Below are 23,943 nucleotides of genomic sequence, written 5' to 3'. Positions count from 1 at the left end.
ATGATAAGCAGGCGCAAACTCAAAATACAATCGAACACCACTACAAACGAGAGATAAATTGTTCATTGTTTCAGACTGTTTGTGTGGCTTCCACCTCTTGTTAAGTAAGATAAAACTTAATAAGAGTTATGTGACTTATTTTGCACATATTTCATCATCGGATAAAAATACTTTTGGCTTATATGAATATTTTATTATTGACAAGGATTTGATGGTTGTTATTGATGCTTTTGTATTTTTGTTTGATATCAGATGAAACTCTGCTGAACAAGATATCTTGATGGCTTCCACTTTAGTTTTTTCAAAATCGATTCAGCCTTTCAAGAATCGAATTGACATATGTGTATTAAAACATGTTAAATAACTATTATGTGAAGCGAACAATGTGTAATCCAAAAATCAGAAGCTGAACTAAAACTCGAAATGACAATTTTCTATTTCGTGGTCTAATAGTACTTAACTTCAGGATCAGTGGATTCTAAGTTCGAAATCCATTCCTTGTCGGTCTATCCTTCATTTGAGAGGAACTGGTACAAATTAAATACATCGACATCAAATAGTCGCATATTGGTACGGAATTTCGGAGACAAGAAAACAGCCCAAGTGTCGTCGTTGTTATTTAAACCACGGTACAAAATTACGAAATCCATTTTAAAATAATCCTCATGGAAGGTAAATATACTGAGATTATATTAAACTAAAATTTCTCAAATCCATTTCCAGCCATAGATGGATTGATGTTCAATTTGAGAAAATTGAGAAAGAAATGCTACTCGTCTCTCTCTTTGAAGAAAACAATTGCGAGAAAAGTTGACATTTCAAGCGTTTCACTGTTCAATAGCGCGGTGGCCTGTTGGTAAGTTCTCGACTTAAAAACCGGATAGTTTCTAGTTCGCGATACAATTCCACCGAAGAATAATCGCGAAAGCGGGTTTGGGACACCCATAATCCGTCAGGACCAAACATCCTACTGCTTGTGTGGTCTAGAAATTTAGAGAGGGAAATGCCAGCTCAGTTGTCGTCCTTGTCATCTGACTGCGGTTCGAAGTTACGAGGTTCGTTTATTGCTTTAAAACGAGATGTTAATATAATTGAACTCTCTATTCAGTAGTAGTAACCTTTCAAGTCTGTAAATAAAATCAATCTTTTTATAGATAACCACCTTTATTCAATTAATAATTTTTGGCAACCGCCATGGCTGGAATGAATGGCTTGGTTGGAAAGTTCTTTCAGCAACCGTACTCCAAAAAGAAGATTCAAGTAATTGGCTATGCTCTCTTTGTAAAAAGTCTCAGATATGCCAAAGAATTTTCTAGAATAATCGCCGGATCTTCAGTCCTAATAAAAATATTGTCTTATTCCTGTGCTACCGATTACTTCCCCCCTTCCCTTTTTTTTTCTGTCAAAGTCGCCAAGTTTGTTGCCAAGGCTGATCTCTTTAATCTCGCATCCGTTAAAATACCTGTAAATGCTTTTACTGACTATGAGATTAATTGTACAGGGAAACAATATCACAAATATTGCTCCTGTAACAATATCTACTAATGCAATTTCCACTTACTTAGAATGTGTTGCATAATTACATCGTTTTTTAGGTTGAAACCCTTTGTATTTAATATATTTTGTCATTGAAAGAAAAGTTTTCGGCACTAACTGCGTTTTCCTTTTTTATTCCTCCCCGATCTTTGATTGTTTAACCATATTACAACGGTTCCTGCTCATGACAGGTGATTTCTTACGTGTTTTTGTGAGGAAAAACGGAAATTGTTGAAACAAGTGAATTTTCAGCAACTATTTATCAAAATATAAATACCATTTATTTTGCCCACATCCCATTTTTTAGTGATAAAAAATCTAGACCAACAAGCCATTGGTCTTCATGCGTTGGGTTTATCAAAAAATCTCATATTAACAATAAGAAATGTTATTATTGTCAGTTCTGCGAGATTACAATTTAAAGTAGTTATATCAGCTGGTATTCATATCAGTTAAAGCAAATATTTCTATATATTTATTACAAAACATAGCTTCTGAAATTTGTAAACACATATATTTTGGAAACAACTTGAAGAGGTATGCGACTACATTCGGGATGAATGTTTTGAAAAACTTCGAAAATAGTTGTATTTTTGAATATTTGCTTAAAATAATTATCAATCCATATATCTACCTGTAAAAGGGCCGTGGTGGCCTGGTGGTAAGATCTCGGCTTCTGAGCCGTAGGGTTTCAGGTTCGAGCCTCCATTCCACTGTAGAACCGACATGTAAGGGGGTCTGTTGCACGATAAATCCGTCAGGACCAAACGTCCTCCTGTTGGTGTGGTGTGGAGAGGGGCTCGTCCTCGTCATCTGACCGAGGTTCAAAATTACGAGGTCCGTCCCAAAATAGCTCTAGTGTTGCTTTAAACGGGACGTTAATATAGCTAACTAACTATCTACCTGTAAACAGCTGTGAAAACAAACTATACCAGTTACGTGGCAAAACTTTTTTGGAAATTGGAAAAAAAAGGGCTTCTTTTGGGTTAAAAAGAGGTATTAAGTAAAAACCATCTAGTTTAGACGTTTCAAACGATTTGCTTAAAATAGCTAATATATATATATATAATATAGTTCCGAAATTAAAAAATAAGATTTATTTCTATTCATTTTTTAAATATTGAGATTCGAATGATAATTAACACGAAATTTTCATTTTTTTTTCACATTGTGAAGCATTAAAACAATTATAAAATATTTCTAAATGAATTCATCACTTATTCTCTGCTTCAAGAACTGCAGAATATGTTGAGAAATCATGACACAAAATTTCAAGAAAAGAGTTGCATTAGATTTTAATTTATGAGGTTTTTCGTAAGAAAATTCGATCAAACCCAAATTTTATTATCAGTCCCACACAAAGGCATTCCGTGCTTCGCTGTATAGTGAAAAAAATTGAGCATTCATTTTGGACACCTTTTTACTTTATATATATACAGAAAGTATTGTAATCGTCAAAAAATTCGAAATCGAGATTCTGACGAATCTCTTCGTTTTAGACTACCCTGAGTTTAAAAAAAAAAAAAAAACTTTTTGAAAAATGTCCATATGTCTGTCTGTGACAAACATAACTTAAAAATGCCTTGAACTAGAGGATGAAATTCGGAATATTGTCTTTATGCTATATTTCTACCGAATTTCGAGTAAAATCCATTTAGAGGAAGTAAATAAAATATATAAATTAACATAATAACTACAATACGAAAAGAGCCAGATGTATGAAATTTAGTACACATATTTAACATATATAGTGTAGACACCTCTAAAATGTTGAGCCAATTCTAATAAGGAATCAGCCATTTGTCGGTCTATACTTTCAGAGACATGTAAACGCTAATGCAATAACCTAACACATAACAAACACACAAAAACACAATAGCAACATATAACTAACACACAAAAATGCAATAACAAATGTTTCAAACTTGTTACGTGATTTTGTGACTACAGTTGTAAGTCTGCTTCAAAGTATTGTTCCACTCAGTTACAAAAAAACATGTCTAAAGCACAAATTCGATTTTCGGATACTATTAACCGCTATCCAGGGATTAATCGCCAAAAATTTCGCCAAGGATCATACGACAGATTCAGTAAAAATGCTAAATTCACGCTAAAGGCTTATAATTCATGACTATTGTAAGGCAGTTCCATGCAGGGTGTTCTCTTGTATAATATCTTTATTAGAATGTGTGCGAGAAAGTTTTGTGGAGACCATTCCTTTTGTTTTGTTTTGTTTTATTTTCCCCCTCTTACATTCAATAATTTTGGCACCAGGGTCAGTTACTCGGACTTTCTGATTGCGCTACTATCTACTTATATGTTTCCTATGTGAGAAAATAAAAAGCAGGAAGATGAGAAGTTAGGCAAGATTACGTTTATTTTTTACTCTTTCAAAGTCTGTTCAGTAACCTTCGAAATAGTGATAAGATAATCGGAAAAGTTCATCTTACGCAAAGCAAACTAAAAAAGGATGTGAAAGAGCTTATTCGGACACTTCAACTATCAAAGCGAGTTCAACTCTTCTGACGTCCATCGGACAAAATGAAAATTGATCCAAAACTTATAGACGAATACGAACAAAATGGCGCTGTTCTTCTAAAAGATGTGTTCGACCCATTCTGGATTGATCTTGTTCATGATGGAATAGAAAAAATTTTGGCTGATCCAAGTTGTTATTCGGAAAAGTTAAAAGGAAAGACAGGTGATGGTCATTATTTTGATGATTACTGTAACTGGCAACGGATTGAGGAATTCAAAAAGTTTGCTTTGGAATCTCCAGCAGCTGCCATTGTTGGAACGCTTACGAAATCGAAGGTAATTTTAATTATTTATTTATTTTGATGCATTTTATTCCTTCTAACAACACGGCAGCTGGATAACACAGCTGGATTTAACAATACAGCTGGATTTGAATAATTCAAAATTGAGAGTCCGGAATAAAAACTGGATTTGTTCAAAAACTTAAATGCAGGAAAACATGATCTAAAAATAAATACAGGAAATGGAAAACTTATTTTTAAGAAGTAACAGTTTTAGTATATAATACATAATTCATAAATACATAATACATAATTGAAGTAAGTAATTTTAATAAACAAAATAAAAATAACTATATTTAAAGTTGATTTTGATAATTTTAGAAGATAATTTTGATAATAAATAAATTTAATTTAAACACAATGAATAAATATTTCTAGTCTGTTTATATTTTAATATTTCTTTGTACAATTATATTGTACAATGAAGTATTAAAATATAAACAGAGCAATTTGCACTTTCACTTTTCAAAGTGCTTTTAATGAAGTAAGAATTTCTTTTCTGCTTTATTGATTGAATACTTTACACAGTAGTAAAATCCTAGAATGAATTAATGGTTTGACAAAATTATTCACTTATGATCATAGAAGAAATAAGATAGGAATGTATTTTACCAAAGAAATCAATTCAGAAGCAAAAACATTTCTTTACAATGTTTAGTTTTCGCTTCAAACTAACCCTTCCAAAATAAATTCTCACTTTCTGGTACTTTAGCATTATATTATGGGAAGTATAATGGATAAAAGCGAAAAATTTGAACTAAAGAAATGTCACTGTATATTATATTTTTTTACTGAATTACAGCTTAATCTATTTCTTGTCCTTGAAAATTCATTCAAAAGTAATTTTCTGACTGGAGTATTTTTCAGTTTATTTCATAATAGTACTGTATGCATACTATAGTAAATAATACTGATATTTAAGTATTGACTTAAATGACTATTATCTCCATTAAAATCCATTTTACTTTTTCTTATACAAAATATAGAAAAAGAAATACATATTTATAGCAAATTTCTATTTTTAAATCGTGATCCAAAAACTTGAATAATTTTTTTTAAAGATTTACACATATTTTAAAGAATACACATGCTTTTTTTTTATTCTCCTTCTGCAAATTTTTGCAGTTTAATATTTGTTTCTGGGCTTGTAAACTTCAAAATTAATTTTTAATTCTAATAACAATGCATTTTATTCGATAATATTTCAGATTAATTTTATTAAATAACTCTCTCCTTTCCCCCTTTTTGATTTACATAAAATCTGTGGGTGATAGAAAAAGAAGCAAATGTCCTTTTTATAACCTGAGTGTCTGATTTATTAAAAACCATTGACATTCTACAAACCTTAAATTCATATTGATCAGTGTCAAATAAAATTAATTAAATTTGCTATAGTTATGAAGAGTTCAATAAAAACTAATTAATAAGACTAATAAACATGTATGATTCTAAAGTAGTTAGAATTAAAGGCATCTAAAAAAATTAGCAAAAGAGATTAAAACATCTAAAATTTGTATCACGATAATGTTTCAAGCTTGATTCGTCTATTTTATTTTTTTTATTTTTTCCGTTTTATGACATGGATAACATTCACACACAAAAAAAATTATTTAATATGGTGAAACGTGCGTGCACATAATGCCGGATTTACACTCGGCCAGTTATAAGACGGCCAGTAGGCAGCGCATGCGTAGAAAGGCTAAAAAATGCTGTTCGGTTGTTGGCAAGTTATTCTCCCGATGGGACAACAACATGCCGCTGTATTGTATTTTTTTTTTTTTTTCCTCCTTACTGCGCATGCTTTTGTAAAATTTGGTGGGGATTTTTTTGGCGTGAAAAAATTTATCACTTATCATGGATTAATTCCGGCAATTTTTTGCTCTTTGTTCTTTCTGATGCGAGGTTTTTTTTTTCATTTTATTTGCCATTTTTTTCTGTAGTTTTCCAAATTCAGGTATACTGCCCCTTTTTTTTACTATTTAACGTGCTTCTTTATGTAATTATATCCATCATCTTAATATGATAAAAATATCATGGACGCCAAAACGGCAATTTATAGCCAAGCATGAAATGCCTAAATCTATCTTACGAAATTGGGGCAAACATAAATGAGTCCCTTTCTACGCATGCGCTGCCTACTGGCCGTCTTATAACTGTCCTAGTGTAAACCTGGCATAAATGCAGATATTAAACCAATGGTACACACTGTAGAATTCATGTTAATTTTTTTTAATTTGAAAACACGAAAATAAAAAGAAAAATTGTTCAGAAATGAAATTAATTTTACTGAAAAGCCTTATTTTTTTAATATTTATGGAATATAAAAATGAATTAGCTCAATATCTTCCAAAGTTATTCCATAAACCTTTTACATTTTTATTAATTAACTACAAATAAATTTAAATTTTGATTCGATAACAACCTGAGAGGTTGCCACTTTCCAAATTTAATAGCTGTAATTAAACGGTCTGCTTTTTAGAGAGTTTAGCGTAATTTTTTATTACGATATAAAAACTGCATTTATTATGTTGTTTCTTATAATATGCCTATAATTATTTGGCATAAACCACAAAGAAACATTTGCTACAATTATCTAAATAGTTGTCCTTCATTTTATGAGCAGCAAATCATGACGAGCAACGTAAAATCAAAATTGAAATTAACGGTTTGATTGATTTTTATCCAGCGAACTAATATTCTCTTTCTCTAAACGTTTCATAAATCCGATGTTCAAAATTCCAAACGAAGCAGCTATTTGACAACGCTCTTTCAGCGACCAATTGGGAGATAAATATCATTTAGTGATTTAGCCAAATGGAGCCGCAATCTCCCGCTTCGGAACTGATAAATTGTACGACCCGTAGCTTCATTTCCGTCTGCGAGTCGACTTTCCGTTATCGATTGACAACCGAGTTCTATCGATAGAAAGCAGCTTTTTTAAACGCTCGCAGTAAAAGATCTCCCATGTCTGTTGAAAGCAGGCTTTAAAAAATAGAAATCAACACATATCTTGCTCTGATGATAAAATCATTTTACTTTTTTTTTTTCAGTTTTAGATTTGGAATTTATTGAGACATAGCTGGAAAAAGTTTTTAAATGCGCGGGAGAAAACATATATGAACAATTAGTTGTGTGGTTAAATTTTTTTATTATCGTAGAATACTATCAATAGACATGCGATGTAATACGTGTTTAATATTAGTTAATTAAATAGTAGGTTCATTTTTTATTACTATTATGGAATACTATAAATAAATATGCGATATATTTTAACATTTATTACATTTCTTATTGGCATTAATAACAAAGTTCTTTTATTACTTTTCGTTCGAAGATATGGGATAATTAAAAAAAAAACTTTGGAATGTAAATATCTTAATATAGTTATTTCAGAATATGATATCGATGAATTATAACGCAAAATACAAGCATGTAACTTATGTTTAATAGAAATTTGTTCAAAAGTCATTTACTATTTATCTTTAGCTAAAATAAACGTCAAAATTAAAGAACATATCTAATAATAGTCATTATTTTTTTCTTTTTATCAAATTCTATCAATTTAAAATAATTTTTTAATCCATATTTTCTTTATTTTATTTCTCAAGAAAAGTACTTTTTGAAATTTAAAAATGTTTTACTTTGCAAAATTTTTAATATTTTAAGATCTTTTAGTAAAGGAGAGAGATTTTACATAAATTTATGAGAAATCATCAAATTATATTGCAATATAAGTAAATATAAGTAAATAAAAATAACTCTTCAATTTATCCAGTGAATAAATAATTGAAATAAACACAATTTTTATTCATTTTTCCTGCATTCGTATTGATATGAAATATTTTGATGCTTTGAAAGACAAAAATAAATTCTTAATATAACATTAATCAAAGTTCTATTTTAAATTTATAAATATTTAAAGAACAAGCATAGCATAACTCCACTCAAGCCACAAGAACTCACTCTCAATAAGAATATTGCGAAATTACGGAAGAATATTATATTATACAAAAACTTTTGAGTTAAATGCAAGCTTGATATCTGGAAATCTCAATAAATTATATCCATTTCATTCTTCATTATCGTTTGCTAATTTTTGTTTGAAATTAATGCGTTAGTTTTGTTCCATTTTTATATAATTACATATATCAATAAAAATTATCGAACAAAGAGTATGCTAATGTTCTTTGTAGATTCAAATGAATAAATAAATGATAAAATATTATTCGAAATTTCCTTTTAGTAAATGACCTGTGTTACTACAATTCAAATAGACTTTTCTCTAAGAACTACTGTTTTCCAAAGATTTTCTAAACTTCCTCCTGAAAGAACTGCGTTACATTTCCAAATTTTCTTCGGCTTCAACACAAATGACCCTAAGAAAAAAGGTTTCCAGTTTTCGGTGCAATAACCGGATTGTTATTAAACACTGCAACCGGAAATACCTTTTTTCTTTTTTTTTCTCCTGTGAAACCATAGCATGTTATTCCCAGAAACGACGAAAGAGTGAATCCGTTGAAATGAGCAGCTGCACGTATGGTAACTTTAAAAGAGATGTTTTAAGGGAGAATGAAAATAAACTCGCCATTTTTTCTTCTTTTTCTTTTCCCTTTGGTATGATCCTTCTAATTTTCAACTACATGGCTGAAAATTAGGTTGATGGATAAAAAAATTGAAAATGAGTTGTGTAGTGCCTTATTCTGAAATGAAATTTGATTAGAGTGCAGTGTAATGAAATTACATTATCTGTCATGACATTTTGGCAGGGAAATCTAATTATGGAATGATATGTTTGATGTAAAACATATCATTCAAGCGAGGTCTCTTCGAGAAGGAAAAGACTATAAAAATGCTTTGGAAGTAAATAAAGAAAAATCATTTATATAATCTATAAAAATGAATGTTTGTATCTATTTCTTACAAATTTACAGCTTTTGCCTGATCTTGATGAAAATTGGTACACATGGACTTCTTCAAGACAATAGGAAGGACTTACTTTTAAAATAGGATTTACTTTTTTAAGACTTACTTTAATAGGACCTCCTTTTTTAAATCCCAAACATTGGTTAAAATATCAAAATTGAGTAAATTTTTTGCGTTTTTTAGCTACATACTTCGAAAATTTTTATAAAAAGTGAAATTTGTACTAATTTAAAACACAAAAAGTTACCTTTTAATGACACCAAATTTATTTTTATACATTTTTTTAAAATTTTAATACCTTTTTTTAAAATTTCTTTTAGAACGAAATTTGTTGGAGTGTTTTTATTATGATGAAGTTCAAATTCACTCTATTTTTCCATTAAATCACCAATTGCGTACGTTTTTCAACACTAAAATTAAGATAAAAAAATTACTTTTGGGGACAAATATTCCGGATTAGAGGTTTTGCTCCGAAGTGCATGTACTTTTTAATTTGCACGCGCATTGATTTTTAGCAGATTAATTCCATTAAAATCATATTTATACAATCTTACCAAAAAACAAAGCAAAATTTTAAATAAAATTTAGTTTATAATAATAGTTTAATAGCCGGTAAACTATTACTTCGAATGAACCAATTGATCGCCAAAAACTATTAGTTTTCTATTAGTAGATTTAGTTTAATATATAATATGGATGATACAAATACTCAGGAAGATTTACTTTCTTATTCAATATCTTAAAGAGAAATATAAAAGTAGCAATAGAATTTTTAAAAAAACTACTTTAAATTTTGTAAAATTTGCTCTTTTCAATGAAATATAAAATTTTAAAACATATTTTTGTTATAATTATGGTCGAATAATTATTTTTTTAAATTGTTAGACATGGGTATGTACATTCAAATTGAAAAATGTTCTAAATGACATAAAGAATTATATTTTATTTTAGTTGAATCACTAAATAAATTTCTTTAAAAAGTGTCTTTATTTTTACACAATTACTTGTTTTATTTTTAGCATAATTAAAAAAAAAACTCTGGCATTTTAAACAAAACAAAAAAAAGTTTCATGCATTCACCACCAAAACTGACGAGTAATGAATCTTAGAATTTCATTATTTTAGACCAATCGCTGATCGTCTCTCAACTGGTGAATTTTTCTCGAGACAATTATAGAAATCGTCTGTAATCACGACCTTCGTAATAAAGGTCGTGCTGTAATAGTATTTTTAAAAGCGCCTTTCATTATTTTAGACTAAAATAATTCACGGCCTGTTTTAATTGCTGAAAAATTGCTGCTTTTTTTTCTTGTTGTTGTTGTCCAAAATGTTAGATAAAGGGATAAATGCAAAAGAATTATCCCTTATTCCTTAAGATTTTATATTATGAATGATAATAATAATAAATCCATTTATTTCTTTAAATAACATGAAGCATGATTCCATGCGTCATTTGCAGTATTTTCCAATTAAAATATATGCTTATTTTTAACGTTTTAAAATTAGCCATTGGGCTACGATTAGAGGTGATTAGATATTCTTTGAATTTCTTCAAGGTTTTGATAAGACTCAACTTTTTAAAACTCGAGTCCGAAAAAACCGTTTTAGGAATTATATTTATATATTTGTACTTGTGAAGAATATTCAATGTCAATTCAATTCAAACACGACAAGATCACTGCTTGAGATTATATAAAATAAGAACACTGCTTGCTATTATATAAAAGAAGACCACTTCTACAAAATATTGTATAGAACTAATTCTAAAATAAAATCGATATCGCAGAAAATATTTTTTTTTATTTGAAAGTAGTATGAAAATAGTTTTTGTTTAATAATATGCTCCAAAATTAGTGAAGAAAATGATAACGTTTCGAGTAATTTTTAATGAATTATATATGTAATGAAAATTTTGGCAATTCCTCTTTTTGGTAAGTACCTATCCCATAAGTACAAAATCGACTGCTCTGTAGAGTGTTTTAAACGATGTTTAAATCACACATGATACAATTTCAGATAGCTTCCATTTTGTAAACATGATCAGATAAAAAATAAAATCTACTTTTTGGTTTCATGAAAATTGAAAATGTGATTATTTTTGATAACGGTTTTTTAAATGACTATTAGGTTTCTTTAGACGTACATAAAAAAGCAAATGATAATAAAGTATCTAATTTTTCTAATCGGTATCTTGTCATTAGCTTATATAATTTTTTCCCCGATTCAAACATTTATTGTTATTACCTAAGCGTCAAATGTTATTTATTACTTGAATTAACAACATGATTGAAATTGCTTGTTCTTCATATGCTAATGCATTCAAACGTTTGCTATGCAAAAGATTTAATTGCTGTTTGTAAAATATGGGGAAGGGAAATTTGGAAGGGGTGGCTAAAATGAGATTTTTTCTCGGTGACGTAATTCCCCGTCCTCTTCTTCGTAATCACACCTATTACCCCAAGCGGATTAGGTGAATTTATATCATCCCCTTTTACACCCCAACTTAATTAGTTTTACTCTGAAATAACATTTTTTTTTTGGGGGGGGGACTACGCTCGTTCTATTCAAGAAGAACGATTCCCGTTTCGTTGAAAGGGAATTTCAATTTTTTCTCCCTTTACTTTTGTAAAGATCGAATCAATAAAAAAAAATGTACATATTGTTCCGGGTTTTTTTTCCCTACTCCTGTCATTTTGTCGCAGGTAAGTTTTAGAGGATAGCCTTAAAGAGTTTCTTTCATTAGGGTATAAAAAAAATTGAAAAATTCATATAATTCGAAATAGGAAGAACAGAAAAATTAATTTTGGCGGGAAAGTGACATACTTTTAATATATTTTAAATGTCTTTGTAGAAAATCGAATGGAAGGATAAATTAAATTTTAAATTAATATTGTAAATTAAACTACAAACAGTTTGATAAACAAAAGAAACTGTGCAAATTAATGCAATTAATTTGACATTTCTATTTTAAGCAAGGAAAAATGAGTTGGTTATGCATATTCTTTCAAAACAACTGTAGGCTATTGTAACAGAAAAAAATATTTCTTCAAAGATTAAAAATTTCAGCACCTGCGGAGTATATTTTATTTTTTAAAAAAGAAATTAATTATAGGTAGTTATAAAATTAAAAAGAATGAACAAATATACTAAATCTAAAAATTAAGAATATTACAGGAATCAGAGCATTAAGATATTTATTCCTAGTTTGAAGAATATAAGTTACAAAATAATAATAAAAAAACTTTAATGCATAATTTTTTCAGTAAAATAAAAAAAATAAAATAATATTTTTTTACAAAATTCTGGGAATGAAAATAAAAAGCAAATGCCTCAGGTATGAAAAACAATACTAGAAGGAAATCAAGCTATAATGAATTTCATTAAAAAAAATCTTACTACTTACTTAGCATAAAAAAATTAAAACATAATACGATTTCAATTACAACTAATTTGTAGTTTTCTAAATAACTAATTTATTTGCAAAATCAAGCTTGAGCGATTTAGAAATTCAATCATTTCATATGTATTCTGTATTTATCGGTATTTTTATATTGTGAAATAAACAATTACAGAAAATCGTTTATGAAGAAATGAAAATATTTTTTCCCTAAAAGAGATCACTCAAGGTAATGGGAAGGCTTTTAATTTCAGATTAGTTCAATTACACAATAAACAAAAAAAAGAAATTGCTTTTTCTTATTCTACTCAAAAGTGTTAAGCGTAAGTTACAATTTTAACACTATTTCCTTATATTTAATTTAGTTTTTAGTCTTTCATAAATATGACACGCGATAAAAATAAAAATATCAAGGTTATTGGCCTATTTCATAGTGTTAGTATAAACACTGCAGATTTAAAGATAATTGCCATGACGACGTATAAAACACAAACTAAATTACTAGAAAATTTTATCAAATGTCACAGGATTTTTCTAAACTGGTTTTCTATAATTCTGTTAGATTAGTTTTCTTGCCGGATTTTTTAAAATTAAAATTCTACTGCAATTTTTATGCGTGTTATGTTACTAAGTCAAAAGAAGAAAATAATTTATTTTTTTTCAATATAGCGGAGCTTTATTTTATTTTATTTATTTATTTATTTGTATGGAGGCATCTTTCATTGTTTTTCTGAAAGAAAACCATTTCCTTGAAATTCTAGCATTTTTTTAATTTAGTTTTTGCTTTAATGTCTTAGAATTCATATTTAGAAGAGAAATAAAGGACCTATATTTTACTCATAACTATATCTTGTTTTGGTATGAAGTTCATTCTAATACAAAATATCAAGAAAATTCAATGAGATATGGAATGTGTCTAGTAATAACTCCAACAAGAGTTTAAAATTAATTCATTTCTTGACAGAATTATTCTATTGATTGTTCCATTATTTTAAAAAAGAAAGCATAAAGAAAATGTACTGTCCTGTAACATATAATGCCATTTTATTCAATTTTCGGAGAGAAAAAAAAAACCTAGAGAATTTTGTTTTTCCTTTTTTCCTTTCAACTTCGTTAAATGTAAATATTATAGTCTAACTATCATCTGCTCCGTTTTGTTTATTGCACGTGGAAGAAAAATGAAAGAAAAAAAAAAGCAAATTCGAAGCGGCTAGAAACGAAGAAAGAAAACGTAAAAAAGAACTCGAATAATCTTTTTCTGGCGGGAAAAAATAGGAAAGATAACGAGATTAAGTTCCGACGTCTTTTTAAGGTAAGTTTACGTCGTCTTTTCTTTAAAAAAGAACTGATTGACTTGTTGATGCGAAACATAAACTGCAATTATCTCTTTTTGGCCGTTTGCCGGCGATCCATAACAGTGATCTAGTATCTGCCATGTCAGCCTTAATTGCGGTTCCTAAGATAACGAACCGCGGAAATAGGGAGCAAAAAAAAAGCTTCATAATCAGAAATTTTTCCGAACAAAAATAGCCAACAGATTACACTGTTCGTCTTGTACCATGGAATCAGGGGAAAAAAATGCTATTTTTTTCTAAAGTTTTTTTTTTTAAAAAAAAAGATATAAAACTTTTTTTTTTTTTTTTTTTTTTTTGCAAAAGAATTTGGGAACATTTTTGCGCTACAAATCTGTTTAATGCTTTTACGGTTTAGTATATATGGAAATTAGCGAGCAATTTCTTCTACGAGTGCAATAATCATAAATTGATTTAATGCACAGTTTGGATAAATAACATATGCGCTTTAAGGAATTAAACTTTTCTTTTCATATTCTGGTTAAAAAATGATGTGATAATAATTTTTTAATAGCTTTCAATCTGCTAATGAAAATTATTTCAAAGTTCTGGTGAGAAACGGACAAAGATATTTTAACTATTTGCTTAAATTAAATTTCTGTTTATCAATTAATAAAAGAACTTTCAAATCAAACATTATATTTCAAATCTACTTAACTTCAAATAATCTTTAAAAGTTGAAATCAAATTAAACATTCAAAAATTACTCAGTTAAGATCAAATATGTAAAAAAAATGAAACTTATAATAAGTACAGATGCATCTGCATATTGGGTACTTAAAGTAAGTTCATGTTATAATAAAAGGTTAATAAGATTTATAATAAAGTTTAAATAAAATACTTTATAACTAAATAAGATGTCTTGCAAAGAAGTTTTTATTTTATTTTTCCATTTACAATAAAATTGCCGAAATGTTTTATTATATATAAATAGTTGTGAAATTCATATCTTGTCTTCAGTCCTTTTAAAAATGTGTTATAGTTGCTGAATCAAGAGACTAATAATCAAATAAGAAAAGACATCAAATAAGAAAAGACAGCACTATCAGTGAACTTTCAAACTTCTGTTTTTGTACAATTGTATGTATGCCGCCATATTAATTTGAATAATATTTTCTTCTTATCTATCGTTCTTTGTTTGATTAATTTTTTTTTCCAAAAAAAAAAAAAAAAAAAACACTAAGAAAAAAAAAAGAAAGAAAATGATAAAATTCTGCTTTCTAAGCAATCACAAGAATCTACCTGCGAAGGAAAGCATAAAAATGAAATAATCTATACTTATAATAAAGCTCAATGTGTGTGTGTGTGTGTGTGTGTTGGCGCTCTACAGGCCAGACCGTTTGACATACAGCTACCAAATTTGGTACATGTATACCTTGGAGGTTGGGAATGTGCACCTGGGGTTTCTTTTTTCGAATTTTTAATTAGAATTTTAATTATTAATTAAAAACTAACTTTCCCGCCAAAAAAATCTTCCATTTTCCCCACCGCCAACTTTTCCGCCAAAAAAATCTTCCATTATCCCCAGCGCCAAACGAGAAAGGCTTCAGTATTTTTTTTCTCCCAACAGTAATGAGGCTAGGGTTAAAATTTTTCGGCGGATTATTTCAATCGGTTCTGTTTATTTTCTAATGTTTGATGCATTTAAAATTAAACATTGTTAATGAATCAATCTTTAAGATTCATTCTGAAGTACTTTTGAATTAAAATAAAACAGAATAAAGGAAATTAAAAACTTCTTATCCGCATAGCGTTACCCCAACTGGCGTAGAAAAAATCACGTATTTGCGTTACGTAACCGACGAAGAAAATTCACGCATGCGTATTCTGTTCTGATTGTTGCCATGACAACGTTATCAATGGATGATTTAAATTATTTTTGGGTTAGTTGCAAGCTTTTGTAAGTAAATTGTATTTATGTTAGTTATATATTTTTTGTATATGCTTATAGTTTTAAGTACATCGTTTTTTAAGTAGTTTTTTTAAAACCTGTTTCCAACCGTTTATTTTAAACGATTCGTTTTATTTTCTTAGTGTTTGATGCATTTAAATTTAAACATTGTTAATTAATCGATCTGCTAATGCATAATGAATCTAAGAAAATTTTGTTGACCAACTCTTGAGATATTACATAAATTAAAAAAGATATTCTTTAGTGCCCATAAAGTTTAAACGCTGAGTGACTCTATTTTCAGTAATCAGATTATAAAAAAATGCTTTGTTTCAGTAAAAAATATTATTATATTAATTGAAGATAAATTCTTTCCACTTTAATTTAAAGCATAAATTCTACAGGTGCTAACAGAAAATGAGAGAGATACATATTACGTTATGACTGAAGGCCTTTATAATATTATGAATGAATTATATGATAATCAAAATTTGAAGTTTTAAAATATTTTGATGAAGAAGCTATTAAAGTAGAAATTGCATAAAATATTTAATTATTAAAATTTTAACGAACATTAAGATTGGCGAACCGGCCACTTTAATTTAAAGCATAAATTCTACGGGTGCTAACAGAAAATGAGAGAGATACATATTACGTTATGACTGAAGGCCTTTATAATATTATGAATGAATTATATGATAATCAAAATTTGAAGTTTTAAAATATTTTGATGAAGAAGCTATTAAAGTAGAAATTGCATAAAATATTTAATTATTAAAATTTTAACGAACATTAAGATTGGCGAACCGGCTGGTCGCCAAAGGCGGCTAGTATTAAATAAATAAAAAGATTTAGACAGACATTCGGTTTGAAGTTTATCGTTTGCAAATAACGATTTCATGCTTGTTAAGTTTTAAAAGTTAACTGTTTATTATTTATATGTCTATCTTATTCTGAAGCATCCTTGCAAATTACTTATGTAAAAGGTAGATGTTTATAACTTAAAATATGAAAAATGTTATTGCTAATTCAAGAATTTAAATAATATTCGAAGTTCTATCCTGTTCCTGTTTACTCAAGCATTAAAAAATTTATTCTGTGCGAAAATACAATACAAAGTTTATTACTTTTTGAGTATAAAATTTATTGTTAAGAAAAAGAGAAAAAAAAAATCAAAATTCTTTTTTAAGCTAATGTTTATTATTATACTTATTTAATATGCTTTATGGCTACTTCCGAACCAAATTATCTTGCCATTAGATTGAAAGGAAGAGAGCTATTTCTAAATTTGTAGAAAATTTAAAAGAATCTTCAAGGTAAAATCTTGAATGCGCGAAAGTCCTAAAGTAAGTCTTAAAAGTAAAAGAATTTTTTGGATATATTTTGAAGCTTTATGGTACTTCTATTTCGGTTGGTTGGTTGGTTGGTTGACGGAGTTTATTGGCTCAAGAACCATTTTTGATTAAACTGCGCCAAACACACGGTAAGATTTAATCCTATTTAAAAAGCGAGATTTATTTTGGGACAAATATTTCAGTAGAAGAATTTTAGAGGAAATATTATATTTATGTAATGTACCCTCTATATCTATTTTGGAATTTAAATTCAATCTTACATTTTTGACAGAAATGGCCTAAGTGGCAAAATAAACTCACATTAAGATTATCATCTGATTTTTCAACCGTTAATTTACCATTAAGCATAAATAAACCTGTGAGGAAGCGGAAGTGATAGCGTTTTGATAATAAAGCTCTCAATATTTTCCATTTCTATGCTTCTTATAAGAGGAAGCAAATATATCCGCATTAATGGACGGGAGAAAGCTCCTCTAATTTAATTACAAATATTAATTAAGTAAATTTAAAATTATTATAAGCTAGTCGCCTTTGGTTTGTTTTCTGGAATATTGACTTTTTTGGTTGTTGAATATTTAGTACAAAATGCATTTACTTAAAATTTGCTCTTGTTTTTCGGTAGATCTGAAAAATTTGAATTTAATGAAATTAATCTACTACAAATTTTCAAAAAAAAGTAATGCTACAAAAAAAAGTGGAAACGAAGATCTTATTTCGGAGTCAATGTTCAAAGAAAACAATTTTTACTTTCTCATATATACGTAGTATAGAGAAAGCATAGTAATCGTCAAAAAATTCCAACTCGAGATTTTGACGAATCTCCGCGCTTTAAATCTCCCTGAGTTCGAAAAATGCATTTTTGGAAATTGTTTTTCTATCTGTCTGTGACAAAAATAACTCAAAAATGCTTTGAGCCAGATGGTTGAAATTTGGTATACAGTCTTCACAAAAAAATATGAAGATTTCTATCAAATCTTGAATAAATCTGTTCTGAGAAAGTTCGTCTATCCGGCTATTCGAATATAAGTTAACACGATAATTACAAATCAAGGAGGGCTAGATAGATAAAATTCGGTATACAAATTTAACATCTATAGTAAAGACAATTATCAAATTTTAACACAAATCTAACAAGGGATTCGCCGTCTGTCGGTCACTATTTTACAAGTGTACAAGCGCAATGCCGGCGTCCTGGCATAGGGGTAGCGCGTTTCCCGCGTGATCTGAGCGTTCCGGGCATGATTGTTCTTCTTTGTTCTATATGTGAAGTGCGTGAATGTGCCACCATGTAAAAAGGGGTTGTGCAAGCGAATGTGACGCATAAAGTACCTATGACGTACTCTTGGCCCTAGTTGGCGCTTCTGAAAAAACAAGAGACGCTCACTCAGCTTAAATCACTGACAGATAACTGTCGGCGGACTTGTAAAGTGTCATAAGTCATAACACAACAACAAGCGCAATAATTTAAAAATGCAATGACTTAAATATATCGAATTTGGTATTTAATTTTATGACTACAAGTGCAGTTTTGTGTCAAATTGTTTCGATCAGTTGAGAAAACCGTGTTTGAAGCAAAAATGCGATTTTCGGATAATATTAACGGTGTGCTAGGGATTCATCATAAAAAAAACTCGACAAGGATGACACGACAAATTCTATAAAAATTATAAATACACAAAAAAAATTTAATATTTTGTAAATATTGAAGACTACTACATGCATTTCTCTGGCGTGACAAGTTTATTAGAGAAAGTTTTGGGAAAGCCACTGTTTTATCTTAATTTTAACACTTGGAAAAGCACACGATCAAATGATTTTATGAAATAACTTAAATAGCTTCGATTTCATCATAAAAATCAAAAAATTGTTACCGTCTTTGCTTTGTAGTACTTGCTGGAAAGAAGAAAATATGACGAATCTTAGGCAAGACTACTTTTACTGAAGCCTTGCATGGACTCAAATTAATCACTCTGGAATCTCTTCAATTGAAAATAAATAAACTTTGGAACCATGTACGGTATCTTGGTAACGGTGACCATAGTACTTTGGTAAAGGCCCTTCAGAGTTTCTTCAATTCAAGAAATCAGAAAATAGCAGACCATTCTCTCACGATTTATTAGTGGATATACGAATGCCCTTATTTTCCAGCGGGACCGGAAGCTCTGTCTAGAATGCCATTGTTGTAAAACTGACTGGCACTCCTTTTCATATTCTTGATTGTTCGGGTTTTACCAAAGATGACGTTTTAAAGGACCTGATTTTATTCATCGACTTTTTGCAGGCGTTTGGATTTAGGGAGATAGTCTAGAAAAGCTAGACCATCTAGTATTAATAACAATAACAACAGAAAATTGAAAACATTATTTTTTCAAGGAATGAAATAAAAACATAGAGACATTTTTAAGAAAATAATTTGGATGCATTCCGTTCTCATTCAACAGAATTTTTTACCTCTGTGAAGAAACAAAAAAAAAAAAAAAAAAAAAAAAGGATAAATTATCAGCATGAAATTTATTCATGACGTTCTATGTTAAATTATTTCATTTTTCTGTTTTTCAATATTAAACACGATATCTTTTTTCTGTTTTCTTTTAAATATCTTATTCGGAAGTACTTTTAAAAATTCATGTAAATATTATTTAGAACAAATTTGAAATAAAGCAACTGCAGTGAGCACATATCTCAAAAAGCATTTAAACAAATCAAAATTGTTTCAAGTTGTGTATTAAGTTAAAAATGAAAATAAAAATGGTATGATTAAAAATATGATTTTTTTAAATTTTAAGATAATGTTAAAATTATTTTTATAGCGTTTTAGGAAAATATAAGCTAGAGGCAATATAAACTTGCTTAGTTTTTAATCAAATTAACTTTACAATTTTCAAAAATTGAGATTGTTTTTCCTTTTGTACCGCTATATGCTGTCATCAACATTGGACAAAAACTGTAAATTTATACGAAAAGATAAACAAACATTCAGTTTTATTTAACTATATAGATATCCATAAGTAGCTATCGCTGCGAATCGGAAGTATTTTAATCTTATACAAATTTCAGTAGGAAAACATAGCACGAATCAAGCACACTCTCTATCTGTAGATAAAAGAGGAATTATGTAGGATAAGTAATAAACATATACAATTGATAAGCACGAATTTTTTAAAAAAAATTCTGTGAAAAAATAATCTTGTTTCAATGAATCATTTTCTCTCTTTCTTCTTTGATAAAATAAATAATATTCGCTTCTCAACGCCATCTATGAGTAAAAATCTGCAAAAGGCAAAATGATTCTGTTCTTTCTCTGTCTTTTTGAAGTAAAACAATTGCTGTTAGAAAAGTAATTAAATTAAATTTATGTTCTTTTATCGATTGATTCGAATCTATAAATACTGAATAAGACTACAAATAATAATTTCAATAATATAATGAAATGATTATGAAATCTTATTTTAAAAAAGTAGTATTAAACCAACTTTTCGCCAAAGGAATCTAGTCTTTCCCGAATTTAGGAATTTTGTATATTATGAGACCCATATTTAAATAAATTGGTAAATTTAGCTTTCACATTTCAATGCATTTTTAACTTAACAATATATTAGTGATTTATTTTAGATTAACTTTTTTTTATTTTAAAATAAATATAAATTTTTTTTACTATGAGTTATGATTTTGAGTCATTTGTATTTACAAGCAGTATTGTTTAGTAGACTCTCAGTTATACGAAATCTGAAATAATTAAGTGAACATTATGAAACAGATAGGAACTTGGCCAATTAATAATATCCTTAAATTTTATCAAAATATTATATTTTGATAAAATATAAGAATATGTATTTTTTACAAATTTTTTTGGCAACAGAATTTAATTGATCAAACTTCGGCATCCCTTCGATATTTGCCTTCTCCCGCCATTACAGTTAGAAGATTCTTGATAGACGATATTGAAAAAATTCTTATATACATAATATAAAATGTAATAAATGTGTACGATATAGAATTATGAATTAATTCTCCTTGTTCAAAAACCTTTTCAGTTTACATATACTTCTCAAAATAACATAAATATTGTATAACAACTATTACTTCAAAGGTAACTATTTTTTAACCTTTCCATTGTATGTAATACAGCTCCTCACTTTTTTTGTAGAAAAAGAGAGATAAAAAGACACAATTATCAATGTAATTCATAAAACGTTTGTTTATTTTCACCACCCGGTTGTTTCAATTACCACTTGAAATCATACCTAAGAATGCCGTGTTGATAGTTTTTACCCAGAAAAAGCACAGAAATCAGCAGACGATTATAGCAAATGGGAGGAAAGTAGGCGGAGAGGAAAGGAACGTTGAAAAACACTCCTCCTCCGCATCTTACCGAAGAGGGGGTGTATTTTTATGATCAACAATAGCTTAATGTGGTCTGTTCGATCGGAACAGTAAAAGCTGGCTAATGGCGCATGCTCAAACTAAATCTATAGATTATGCCGATGTTTTAAATGCATTATGAGAATTTAATCCTATTCGGATTATTTAATTAGTACATACTCTGCGTCTCATATTACTACGATACAGTCAGATATTTTAATGAAAATGGAGATTTATGGAAAAAAATTAATATCAAATCTTATCAGAAATATATTGTTGGTTACGCTGTAACCAACAATGTAGCAAATTTCCTAGGACTAGCGGCAGGTTGAGTAAAAGATGTTATTAATATAATTACCAAATTAATTAATTTTAAATAAGTATAAATTGTACGATTTATAAAATATTATAACTACAATGTGTGTTATCATTAAATTATTATAATCATTATTAAATTATACAAAGTATAATTATTTATTTATAATGAAAATATTATTCATTTAACGGCCTTTGTTATATTCCACTTAACGGGTCATGTAAACAAGTTCAGTTTAAACCGGTCCTGTGCTTCGAGATATCCTTTATAGTGTTTTAAGATTCCCTGAAATCTAGTTCTAATCCCACTTGTAGTGTTTGTTGCTAATGGAATGTCTAAAACCATAGTATTTTTGCTCCGTTACTAATAATTGTTCCATATGTGATTGAAATTCGTCCTATGGCTTAATAAATGTAAAACGTTATCATTTTATTATATACTAGCCGCCTTTGGCGACCAGCCGGTTCGCCAATCTTAATGCTCGTTAAAATTTTAATAATTAACTATTTTATATAATTCCTACTTTAATAGCTTCTTCATCAAATATTTTAAAGCTTCAAATTTTGATAGTCATGTAATTCACTCATAATAATATAAAGTCCTTCAGCCATAACATAATATGTATCTCTTTAATTTTCTGTTAGTTCCGGTAGAATTTATGCTTAAAATTAAAATGGAAATGACTAAACTGCAATTAATAAAATAATATTTTTTACTAAAACAAAGCATTTTTTTTTAATAATATGGTTACTGATAATAGAGTCACTGAGCGTTTAAACTTCATGGGCACTAAAGAATATCTTTCTTAAGTTATGTAATATCTCAAGAATTTCCCTACAAAATTTTCTCAGATTCATCATGAACAGATCGATTCATTAACAATGTTTAATTTTAAATGCACCAAACATTAAGAAAATAAAATGAAGCGTTTAAAATAATCGGTCGAAAACAGGTTTAAATAACTACTTAAAAAACGATGTACTTAAAACCATAAGCATATACAAAAAATATATATAACTAACATAAATACAATTTAATTACAAAAGCATGCAACTAACCTAAAAATAATTTAAATAATTGAAAACAGGTTAAAAAAATCTACTTAAAAAACGATGTACTTAAAACTATAAGCATATACAAAAAATATATAACTAACATAAATACAATTTACTTACAAAAGCATACAACTAACCTAAAAATAATTTAAATCATCCGTTGGTAACGGTTGTCATGGCAACAATCAGAACAGAATGCGCATGCGTGAATTTTCTTCCCCAGTTACGTAACGCAAATACGTGATTTTTTCTACGCCAGTTGGGGTAACGCTATGCGGATTAGAAATTTTTAATTTCCTTTATTCTGTTTTATTTTAATTCAAAAGTACTTCAGAATGAATCTGAAAGACCGATTCATTAACAATGTTTAATTTTAAATGCATCAAACATTAAGAAAATAAACAGAATCGTTTGAAATATATCCGCCGAAAAGTCTTAACCCTAGCCTTATTACTGTTGGGAGAAAAAAACATTGAAGCCTTACTCATTTGGCGGTGGGGAAAATGGAAGATTTTTTTGGCGGAAAAGTTGGCGGTGGGGAAAATGGAAGATTTTTTTGGTGGGAAAGTTAGTTTTTAATTAATAATTAAAATTTCAAAAAAAGGGACCCCAGGTGCACATTCCCGACCTCTAAGGTATACATGTACCAAATTTGATAGCTGTATGTCAAATGACCTGGCCTGTAGAGCGCCAACACACACACACACACACACACACACATTGAGCTTTATTATAAGTACTAGCCGCCTTTGGCGACCAGCCGGTTCGCCAATCTTAATGTTCGTTTAAATTTTAATAATTAAATAGGTTGAACCGGAGTTTAACTCCTTCTTCGCCAAGTTCCGATAACGCGCCAAAGCTGGAAATCTTTATTATGCACTATAATTGAGCATCTGCTCCTTTGCTTTTGAACATTTCGCAAGGCCGTTGTTGGCGA

The 23,943-nt window shown here is 28.8% G+C and overlaps 1 protein-coding gene across 1 annotated transcript in view; it reads left to right on the top strand.

Moving 5' to 3' along the window:
• Positions 1–3,895: 3,895 nt before the first annotated feature.
• Positions 3,896–23,943, top strand: part of LOC129957610 (uncharacterized) — a 48,334-nt gene continuing 28,286 nt past the window's right edge. The window contains exon 1 of the mRNA XM_056070027.1: positions 3,896–4,350. Within this exon, the coding sequence (XP_055926002.1) occupies positions 4,078–4,350 (273 nt within the window). The 5' untranslated portion in view covers positions 3,896–4,077. The remainder of the gene's footprint in view (positions 4,351–23,943) is intronic.

Source organism: Argiope bruennichi, chromosome 11 (assembly GCF_947563725.1).
Source record: "Argiope bruennichi chromosome 11, qqArgBrue1.1, whole genome shotgun sequence".
Classification (NCBI taxonomy): Eukaryota; Metazoa; Arthropoda; class Arachnida; order Araneae; family Araneidae; genus Argiope; species Argiope bruennichi.
The sequence above is the reverse complement of the archived record's forward strand: the minus strand, read 5'-3'. Positions and strand labels throughout refer to the sequence as shown.